The following is an 11,397-nucleotide window of genomic DNA, read 5'->3' as shown; positions in this document are numbered from 1 at the left end:
TTGGTGCTCAGTGCGTATGTGATCATTTCGGGGGTGTTATTGTCGCGCGCTGGGCGTCAACGTATCATAAGGCTTTCACAGTAGCTCCAATTTGAGCCAACCTGTTTGCCGTGGGTTGCGTCTCGTATTCCTGGGGGAAAAAGATCCTGGTGGTTGAGCAGGGGTCGGAATCACTGATGAACACTGGATTGGAGGGAGACATGATCCGACTTCCTGCAACATACTACTTTTGCTTCGGACTCTGAGTAGTCGAGAAGTGGTATGGGCTCTCTATCACCAATCGGCTGGTCACGCCGAGCCCTTAGTTTACATACTTCCAAGAAGGCGGTGGCTTAGCGTCAATCGCGAGAGTATGCTCTTCCGGGTAATATATATACTCGTTACGTATACCTTTACGAGTATACTACTTTGTGTATCCCTGACAGTTTGGCGCTGGATATCCGCGCTGATATTAGTGTCCCCTCGTTGGGCTCCGGGGCGGGCGGGGACACAGACAGTGAACTAATTAATAAACATACTTGGGTAATGAAAAAAACACAGAAAAACCCCCTACAACTACCACATTCCCACAATTCATCATCATGTCGTCAACCACTAGTCGAAAAACTGCAGCAACATTGTCCCCTCTTCTGTTGAGGAAGGGTATAAAAGGAATAGCTGGGGACGTAAAGTCCGTCAAACCTTTGGGATCTGGCGATCTCCTAATCGAAGTTTTTCGCAAACAACAGGCGATTAACCTACTGGGTACCACCAGTTTTGGAGGTATCAGTGTTATAGTGAAAGCACATCCATCACTTAACAGCAGCGAGGGGGTAATCAGATACCCCGCCCTGCGCAATGACGCTGATGCCGCCATACTGGAGTACTTCCAGGAGGAGGAGATCCCAGTCTCTGAGGTGCGACGGATTTTGTCCAAGAAGAACAACAAGTTGGTTCCAACAGACACATTTGTACTGACCTTTGCTACCCCATCACTACCTTCGGCCGTAGTGAGTGGTTACCAAAGGTGCAGTGTCTCCGTCTACATCCCTAATCCATTAGGATGCCGTAACTGCCAGAAGTACGGGCATCATGAAAAAGATGTAGGCGGAGGACCGTTTGCTAGTACTGTGGTCGTGAAGGTCATGAGGACCAAAGCGACTGTGATATTGCCAACCTGCGTTATGTTAATTGTGAGGGAAAGCATGCTGCTTCGTCTCGAGACTGTCCTGCCTGTAATCGCGAGAGAGAGATATTGCGGGTCAAATATACCCGAAACGTCTCCTTTCCCGAGGCTAGGAGGATAGTGGAGAGCACGGACGTGGCTGCTCCCTCATATGCACAAGTGACGAAAGTCCGGTCGCCGGTTGACAATGTCGCAGTCAAGGATGCTTCGGTTCAAGTATCTGCAGACATACCTGCCTGGGGCTCACAAGTCCCAGACATTTCTGCCCAAGAGAACTTGAAAATCCTCACGGGAGGCCCATCCCGTTTAAGGATGCTTCGGTTCACAACCAAAAACAACAAACAGTCAAAAGCAGCATCACCATCAAAAACAGCATCTTCATCAAAACCAGCATCTTCATCAAAACCTGCACCACAATCAAAACCAGCACCACCATCAAAACCAGCACCACCATCAAAAACACCTTCCTCTTCAGGAGAAAACCCTCCAAAGGTTGGCCCATCTAGGGCAAGTGTGCTTTCGCAGCGATCTCGCTCACTCACATCTGTTCCTCGATCCCAACTTAGGCCAGAGGCAACATCACCTACCAACAGACCTAGGAAAAAAAATAAAAATAGCGAGGGGCAAATCTGATCNTGACTTTAGTTGTTGTCTTACACGTACGACTTAAGTTGTTGTCTTACACGTATGACTTTTCTGTTGTCTTACACATACGGCTTTAGCTGTTGTCTTACACGAATGACTTAATCTGGTGTTTTACACGTACGACTTTAGTTGTTTCTTACATGAATGACTTTAGTTGTTGTCTTACCCTTTGACTTTATCTGTTGTCTTACAACTATGACTTTAGCTGTTGTCTTACACATATGACTTTAGTTGCTGTTTTACACGTATGACTTTAGCTGTTGTCTCACACGTATGACTTTAGCTGTTATCTTACATGTTTGACTTTAGCTGTTTTCTTACACGCATGACTTTAGCTGTTGTCTTACATGGATGACTTTAGTTGTTGTCTTACACGTATGACTTTAGCTGTTGTCTCACACGTATGACTTTAGCTGTTGTCTTACACATATGACTTAAGTTGTTGTCTTACACGTACGATTTTAGCTGTTATCTTACATGTTTGACTTTAGCTGTTGTCTTACCCGTATGACTTTAGCTGTTGTCTTACATGTATGACTTTGGATATTGTCTTACACTTATGACTTTAGCTGTTGTCTTACACCTATGACTTTAGTTGTTGTCGTACAACTGTGACTTTAGTGGTTGTCTTACACGTACGACTTTAGATGTTGTCTTAAACGTATGACTTTAGCTGTTGTCTTAAACGTATGACTTTAGCTGTTGTCTTACACGTATGACTTTAGCTGTTGTCTTACCCATATGACTTTAGCTGTTGTCATACACATACGACTTTAGCTGTTTTCCCTTCACGTATGAATTTAGTTGTTGTCTTACACGTGTGACTTTAGCTGTTGTCTTACACGAATGACTTAAGTTGTTGTCTTACACGTATGACTTTAGCTGTTGTCTTACAACTATGACTTTAGCTGTTGTCTTACACATATGACTTTAGCTATTGTCATGAATGGATGACTTTAGCTGTTGTCTTACACGTATGAATTTAGCTTTTGACTTACATGAATGACTTTAGTTGTTGTCTTACACGTATGACTTTAGCTGTTGTCTTACACGTATGACTTTTAGCTGTTGTCTTACCTATATGACTTTAGCTGTTGTCATACACATACGACTTTAGCTGTTTTCCCTTCACGTATGAATTTAGTTGTTGTCTTACACGTATGACTTTAGCTGTTGTCTTACACGTACGACTTTAGCTGTTGTCTTAAACGTATGACTTTAGTTGTTGTCTTAGACTATGACTTTAGCTGTTGTCTGACAAATACGACTTTGACTGTTGTCTTACACGTACGACTTTAGTTGTTGTCTTACACGAATGACTTTAGTTGTTGTCTTACACGTATGACTTTAGTTGTTGTCTTACACGTATGACTTTAGCTGTTGTCTTACACGTACGACTTTAGCTGTTGTCTTAAACGTATGACTTTAGTTGTTGTCTTAGACTATGACTTTAGCTGTTGTCTGACAAATACGACTTTGACTGTTGTCTTACACGTACGACTTTAGTTGTTGTCTTACACGAATGACTTTAGTTGTTGTCTTACACGGATGACTTTAGTTGTTGTCTTACACGTATGACTTTAGCTGTTGTCTTAAACGTACGACTTTAGCTGTTTTCCCTTCAGGTATGACTTTATCTGTTGTTTTATACGTACGACTTTAGTTGTTGTCTTAAACGTACGACTTTAGTTGTTGTCTTACATGTATGACTTTAGCTCTTTTCTTACCCATATGACTTTAGATGTTGTCTAACACGTACGACTTTAGCTGTTGTCTTACACGTACGACTTTAGCTGTTGTCTTAAACGTATGACTTTAGTTGTTGTCTTACACGTACGACTTTAGCTGTTGCCTTAAACGTATGACTTTAGTTGTTGTCTTACACGTATGACTTTAGCTGTTGTCTTACACGTATGACTTTAGCTGTTGTCTTACACGTACGACTTTAGCTGTTGTCTTAAACTATGACTTTAGTTGTTGCCTTACACGTATGACTTTAGCTGTTGTCATAAACCTGCGACTTTAGCTGTTGTCTTACCCATATGACTTTAGATGTTGTCTTACACGTACGACTTTAGCTGTTGTCTTACACGTACGACTTTAGCTGTTGTCTTAAACGTATGACTTTAGTTGTTGTCTTACACGTACGACTTTAGCTGTTGCCTTAAACGTATGACTTTAGTTGTTGTCTTACACGTATGACTTTAGCTGTTGTCTTACACGTATGACTTTAGCTGTTGTCTTACACGTACGACTTTAGCTGTTGTCTTAAACTATGACTTTAGTTGTTGCCTTACACGTATGACTTTAGCTGTTGTCATAAACCTGCGACTTTAGCTGTTGTCTTACCCATATGACTTTAGATGTTGTCTTACACGTACGACTTTAGCTGTTGTCTTACACGTACGACTTTAGCTGTTGTCTTAAACGTATGACTTTAGTTGTTGTCTTACACGTACGACTTAAGTTGTTGTCTTACACGTATGCCTTTAGCTGTTTTCGTACACGTATGAAATTAGTTGTTTTCTTACACGTACGACTTTTGCTGTTTTCGTACACGTATGAAATTAGTTGTTGTCTTACAAGTATGACTAGCTGTTGTATTACAAATACGACTTTGGCTGTTGTCTTACACGTACGACTTTAGTTGTTGTCTTACACGAATGACTTTAGTTGTTGTCTTACACGTATGACTTTAGCTGTTGTCTTACACGTACGACTTTTGCTGTTTTCGTACACGTATGAAATTAGTTGTTATCTTACAAGTATGACTTTAGCTGTTGTATTACAAATACGACTTTAGTTGTTGTCTTACACGTATGACTTTGGCTGTTGTCTTACACGTACGACTTTAGTTGTTGTCTTACACGAATGACTTTAGTTGTTGTCTTACACGTATGACTTTAGCTGTTGTCTTACACGTACGACTTTTGCTGTTTTCGTACACGTATGAAATTAGTTGTTATCTTACAAGTATGACTTTAGCTGTTGTATTACAAATACGACTTTAGTTGTTGTCTTACACGTATGACTTTAGCTGTTGTCTTACACGTACGACTTTAGTTGTTGTCTTACACGAATGACTTTAGCTGTTGTCTTAAACGTATGACTTTAATTGTTGTCTAACACGTACGACTTTATCTGTTTTCTTACACGTATGACATTAGCTGTTGTCTTACACGTATGACTTTAGCTGTTGTCTTACACGTATGACTTTAGCTGTTGTCTTACACGTATGACTTTAGCTGTTGTCTTAAACGTATGACTTGAGCTGTTGTCTTACACGTACGACATTAGCTGTTGTCTTACACGGATGACTTTAGCTGTTGTCTTACACGTATGACTTTAGCTGTTGTCTTACACGTACGACTTTAGCTGTTGTCTTACACGGAATACTTTAGCTGTTGTCTTACACGGATGACTATCTGTTTTCGTACACGTACGACTTTAGTTGGTGTCTTACAAGTATGACTTTAGTTGTTGTCTTATACGTATGACTTTAGCTGTTGTCTTACACGTATGACTTTAGCTGTTGTCTTACACGTATGACTTTAGCTGTTGTCTTACACGTATGACTTTAGCTGTTGTCTTACACGTATGACTTTAGCTGTTGTCTTACACGTATGACTTTAGCTGTTGTCTTACACGTATGACTTTAGCTGTTGTCTTACACGTATGACTTTAGCTGTTGTCTTACACGTATGACTTTAGCTGTTGTCTTACACGTATGACTTTAGCTGTTGTCTTAAACGTATGACTTGAGCTGTTGTCTTACACGTACGACATTAGCTGTTGTCTTACACGGATGACTTTAGCTGTTGTCTTACACGTATGACTTTAGCTGTTGTCTTACACGTACGACTTTAGCTGTTGTCTTACACGGAATACTTTAGCTGTTGTCTTACACGGATGACTATCTGTTTTCGTACACGTACGACTTTAGTTGGTGTCTTACAAGTATGACTTTAGTTGTTGTCTTATACGTATGACTTTAGCTGTTGTCTTACACGTATGACTTTAGCTGTTGTCTTACACGTATGACTTTCGCTGTTTTCGTACACGTACGACTTTATTAGTTGTCTTACACGAATGACTTAAGTTGTTGTCTTACACGTATGACTTTAGCTGTTGTCTTACAACTATGACTTTAGCTATTGTCATGAATGGATGACTTTAGCTGTTGTCTTGCACATATGACTTTAGCTTTTGACTTACATGAATGACTTTAGTTGTTGTCTTACACGTATGACTGTAGCTGTTGTCTAACACGTATGACTTTTAGCTGTTGTCTTACACGTATGACTTTAGCTGTTGCCTTACACGTATGAGTTTAGCTGTTTTCTTACACGTATGACTTTAGCTGTTGTCATACACATACGACTTTAGCTGTTTTCCCTTCACGTATGAATTTAGTTGTTATCTTACACGTACGACTTTAGCTGTTGTCTTAAACGTATGACTTTAGTTGTTGTCTTAGACTATGACTTTAGCTGTTGTCTGACAAATACGACTTTGGCTGTTGTCTTACACGTACGACTTTAGTTGTTGTCTTACACGAATGACTTTAGTTGTTGTCTTATACGGATGACTTTAGTTGTTGTCTAACACGTATGACTTTAGTTGTTGTCTTACACGTACGACTTTAGCTGTTGTCTAACACGTACGACTTTAGCTGTTGTCTTAAATGTATGACTTTAGTTGTTGTCTTAGACTATGACTTTAGCTGTTGTCTTACAAATACGACTTTGGCTGTTGTCTTACACGTACGACTTTAGTTGTTTTCTTACACGAATGACTTTAGTTGTTGTCTTACACGGATGAGTTTAGTTGTTGTCTTACACGTATGACTTTAGCTGTTGTCTTACACGTATGACTTTAGCTGTTTTCCCTTCAGGTATGACTTTATCTGTTGTATTACACATACGTCTTTAGTTGTTGTCTTAAACGAATGACTTTAGCTGTTGTCTTACACGTATGACTTTAATTGTTGTCTAACACGTACGACTTTATCTGTTTTCGTACACGTATGACTTTAGCTGTTGTCTTACACGTATGACTTTTGCTGTTGTCTTACACGTACGACATTAGCTGTTGTCTTACACGGATGACTTTAGCTGTTGTCTTACACGTACGACTTTAGCTGTTGTCTTACACCTACGACTTTAGCTGTTGTCTTACACGGATGACTTTTGCTGTTGTCTTACACGTACGACTTTTGCTGTTTTCGTACAGGTATGAAATTAGTTGTTGTCTTACACTTATGACTTTATCTGTTTTCGAACACGTATGACTTTTTGTATTACACAAAAGACTTTAGCTGTTGTCTTACACGTATGACTTGAGCTGTTGTCTTACACGTACGACTTTAGTTGTTGTCTTACACATACGACTTTAGCTGTTGTCTTACACGTACGACTTTAGCTGTTGTCTTACACGTACGACTTTTGCTGTTTTCGTACAGGTATGAGATTAGTTGTTGTTTTACACTTATGACTTTATCTGTTTTCGAACACGTATGACTTTTTGTATTACACAAAAGACTTTAGCTGTTGTCTTACACGTATGACTTGAGCTGTTGTCTTACACGTACGACTTTAGCTGTTGTCTTACACGTACGCCTTTAGCTGTTGTCTTACACGTACAACTTTAGGTGTTTTCGTACACGTACGACTTTAGCTGTTGTCTTACACGTACAACTTTAGCTTGTTGTCTTACACGTATGACTTTAGCTGTTGTCTTACACGTACGACTTTAGATGTTGTCTTACACGGACGACTTTAGCTGTTGTCTTACACGTACGACTTTAGATGTTGTCTTACACGGACGACTTTAGCTGTTGTCTTACACGTACGACTTTAGATGTTGTCTTAAACGAATGACTTTAGCTGTTGTCTTAAACGTATGACTTGAGCTGTTGTCTTACACGTACGACTTTAGCTGTTGTCTTACACGTACAACTTTAGCTGTTTTCGTACACGTACGACTTTAGCTGTTGTCTTACACGTACGACTTTAGCTGTTGTATTACACGTACGACTTTAGTTGTTGTCTTACACGTATGACTTTAGCTGTTTTCGTACACGTACGACCTTTGCTGGTGTCTTACACGTACGACTTTAGCTGTTGTCTTACCCGTATGACTTTAGTTGTTGTCTTACACGTATGACTTTAGCTGTTGTCTTACACGTATGACTGCAGCTGTTTTCGTACACGTACGACCTTTGCTGTTGTCTTACACGTACCACTTTAGTTGTTGTCTTAACGTACGACTTTAGTTGTTTTCTTACACGTACGACTTTAGCTGTTGTCTTACACGTATAACATTAGTTATCGTTGTACACGTACGACCTCCTAGCTGTTGTCTTTCATGCACGACTTCTTAGCTGTTGCTATATGATCCTTAACTTTAGTGTTGACACATCGACATACAAGTTTGATGTTTGTATTATGAGCTTAGCCGTTGTCATATCATATTAGCTGTTATCATATCATCTAGCTGTTGTGTGGAATTTGTCATAAACCCTTAGCGGATGCAAAACCCGAATTAACCAACCAAACTCCGGTTTGTTGAAATTTGTGTTTGACAAAAGGATATAATACAACAATTAGATTGAAAACACAGAAATAAGATTGTAAATAACGTTTTATTTTTGTTTGTATACATTTTACATGTCAACAAAGTAAAATATCTAAAATAAAGTATTTGAGACATGGTCAGCCATAGAGTATGGATGGTTATCATAATATTTATTATGCATTGACAAATATCAACATGTTTGCATCGGCTAACTCGTTATGATTCTTAAACTGGTAGTTTACACGGAAAACATTCATCTAGCGGATTTACATCAAAGTCAACATCATACAAATAGGTATATAAATTAAACACGTTATCGGGTGAATAGATATTAGAAAACACGTGTGTGACGTCTTTATGGGGACACTGATGTGTAGACAGTTGAGGGAAACTAATGAGTTGAGGTACATTGATGTGTAGCCAGTTGTGGAACACTGATGTGAAGACAGTTGTGGGATGTTGATGTGTAGACAGTTGTGGGACACTGATGTGTAGACAGTTGTGGGATATTGATGTGTAGACAGTTGTGGGACACCGATGGGTAGCCAGTTGTGGAACACTAATGTGAAGACAGTTGTGGGATATTGATGTGTAGACAGTTGTGGGACACTTATGTGTAAACAGTTGTGGGATATTGATGTGTAGACAGTTGTGGGACACTTATGTGTAAACAGTTGTCGGATGCTGATGTGTAAACAGTTGTGGAATATTGATGTGTAGACAGTTGAAGGACACTGATGTGGAGACAGTTGTGGGAGACTGATGTGTAGACAGTTGTCAGACGGTGATGTGTATACAGTTGTGGGACATTGTGTATACAGTTGTAGGATGTTGATGTGTAGACAGTTGTGGGATATTGATGTGTAGACAGTTGAGGGACACTGATGTGGAGACAGTTGTGGGATGTTGATGTGTAGAGAGTTGTGGGACGCTGATGTGGAGACAGTTGTGGGATGTCGATATGTATACAGTTGTGGGATGCTGATGTGGAGACAGTTTTGGGATGTTGATGTGTAGACAGTTGTGGGACGCTGATGTGGAGACAGTTTTGGGATGTTGATGTGTAGAGAGTTGAGGGACACTGATGTGGAGACAGTTGTGGGATGTCGATGTGTAGACAGTTGTGGGACACTTATGTGTAAACAGTTGAGGGACACTGATGTGTAAACAGTTGAGGGACACTGATGTGTAGACAGTTGAGGGACACTGATGTGGAGACAGTTGTCGGACGCTGATGTGTAGACATTTGTAGGATATTGATGTGTAGACAGTTGAGGGACACTGATGTGGAGACAGTTTTGGGATGTTGATGTGTAGACAGTTGTGGGACATTGATGTGTAAACAGTTGAGGGACACTGATGTGGAGACAGTTGTGGGATGTTGATGTGAATACAGTTGTGGAACACTGATGTGGAGACAGTTGTGGGATGTTGATGTGTAGACATTTGTGGGATATTGATGTGTAGACAGTTGAGGGAACCTGATGTGTAGACAGTTGTGGGATGTTGATGTGTAGACAGTTGTGGGATGTTGATGTGTAGACATTTGTGGGATATTGATGTGTAGACAGTTGAGGGAACCTGATGTGTAGACAGTTGTGGGATGTTGATGTGTAGACATTTGTGGGATAATAATGTGTAGACAGTTGAGGGACACTGATGTGTAGACAGTTGTGGGATGTTGATGTGTAGACATTTGTGGGATATTGATGTGTAGACAGTTGTGGGACACTTATGTGTAAACAGTTGAGGGACACTGATGTGTAAACAGTTGAGGGACACTGATGTGTAGACAGTTATGGGATATTGATGTGTAGACAGTTGTGGGATATGGATGTGTAGACAGTTGAGGGACACTGATGTGTAGACAGTTATGGGAGACAGTTGTGGGACACTTATGTGTAAACAGCCGAGGGACACTGATGTGTAAACAGTTGAGGGACACTGATGTGGAGACAGTTGTGGGGTGTTGATGTGTAGACATTTGTAGGATATTGATGTGTAGAAAGTTGAGGGACGCTGATGTGGAGACAGTTGACGGACGCTGATGTGTAGACAGTTATGGGATATTGATGTGCAGACAGTTGAGGGACACTTATGTGGAGACAGTTGTGGGATGTTGATGTTTAGACAGTTGTGGGATGTTGATGTGTAGACAGTTGTGGGACATTGATGTGTAAACAGTTGAGGGACACTGATGTGGAGACAGTTATGGGATATTGATGTGTAGACATTTGTGGGATGTTGATGTGTAGACATTTGTGGAATAATAATGTGTAGACAGTTGAGGGACACTGATGTGGAGACAGTTATGGGATATTGATGTGTAGACATTTGTGGGATGTTGATGTGTAGACATTTGTGGAATAATAATGTGTAGACAGTTGAGGGACACTGATGTGGAGACAGTTGTGGAATGTTGATGTGTAGACATTTGTGGGATATTGATGTGTAGACAGTTGTGGGACACTTATGTGTAAACAGTTGTCGGACGCTGATGTGTATACAGTTATGGGATGTTGATGTGAATACAGTTGAGGGACACTGATGTGTAGACATTTGTGGGATGTCAATGTGTAGCCATTTGTGGAACACTGATGTGTAGACAGTTGTGGGATGTCGATATGTAGACAGTTGTGGGATGTTGATGTGTAGACAGTTGTGGGACATTGATGTGTAAACAGTTGAGGGACACTGATGTGGAGACAGTTTTGGGATGTTGATGTGTAGACATTTGTGGGATAATCATGTGTAGACAGTTGAGGGACACTGATGTGTAGACAGTTATGGGAGACAGTTGTGGGACACTTATGTGTAAACAGTTGAGGGACACTGATGTGTAAACAGTTGAGGGACACTGATGTGGAGACAGTTATGGGATATTGATGTGTAGACATTTGTGGGATGTTGATGTGTAGACATTTGTGGAATAATAATGTGTAGACAGTTGAGGGACACTGATGTGGAGACAGTTATGGGATATTGATGTGTAGACATTTGTGGGATGTTGA

At 40.4% G+C, this 11,397-nt stretch overlaps 2 protein-coding genes across 5 annotated transcripts; one reads left to right on the top strand and one right to left on the bottom strand.

Annotated features, from left to right (window-relative positions):
* The first annotated feature begins 581 nt into the window (after nucleotides 1-581).
* Nucleotides 582-1,286, top strand: LOC110443240. Its single transcript, XM_021487332.1, has one exon. The coding sequence runs from the start codon at nucleotides 582-584 to the stop codon at nucleotides 1,284-1,286; it is 705 nt and encodes a 234-aa protein (XP_021343007.1).
* Nucleotides 1,287-8,439: 7,153 nt separating this feature from the next.
* LOC110443278 lies at nucleotides 8,440-10,120 on the bottom strand. 4 transcript variants are annotated; one of them, XM_021487436.1, is made up of 3 exons: nucleotides 9,798-10,120; nucleotides 8,750-9,747; nucleotides 8,440-8,694 (listed from the first exon to the last, which is right to left on the bottom strand). In XM_021487436.1, the coding sequence occupies exons 1-3, from the start codon at nucleotides 10,080-10,082 to the stop codon at nucleotides 8,691-8,693; spliced, it is 1,287 nt and encodes a 428-aa protein (XP_021343111.1). In that variant the 5' UTR covers nucleotides 10,083-10,120; the 3' UTR covers nucleotides 8,440-8,690. The 4 variants fall into 4 exon arrangements, with proteins under 4 accessions (XP_021343111.1, XP_021343103.1, XP_021343094.1 ...); XM_021487428.1 differs by having other exon boundaries at nucleotides 8,440-8,698; nucleotides 8,754-9,747; XM_021487419.1 differs by having other exon boundaries at nucleotides 8,440-9,747; nucleotides 9,798-9,897; nucleotides 9,973-10,120.
* Nucleotides 10,121-11,397: the final 1,277 nt, after the last annotated feature.

Source organism: Mizuhopecten yessoensis, unplaced genomic scaffold (genome assembly GCF_002113885.1).
Source record: "Mizuhopecten yessoensis strain PY_sf001 unplaced genomic scaffold, ASM211388v2 scaffold1957, whole genome shotgun sequence".
Lineage (NCBI taxonomy): Eukaryota > Metazoa > Mollusca > Bivalvia > Pectinida > Pectinidae > Mizuhopecten > Mizuhopecten yessoensis.
This window is presented reverse-complemented; position numbering and strand designations above follow the sequence as displayed.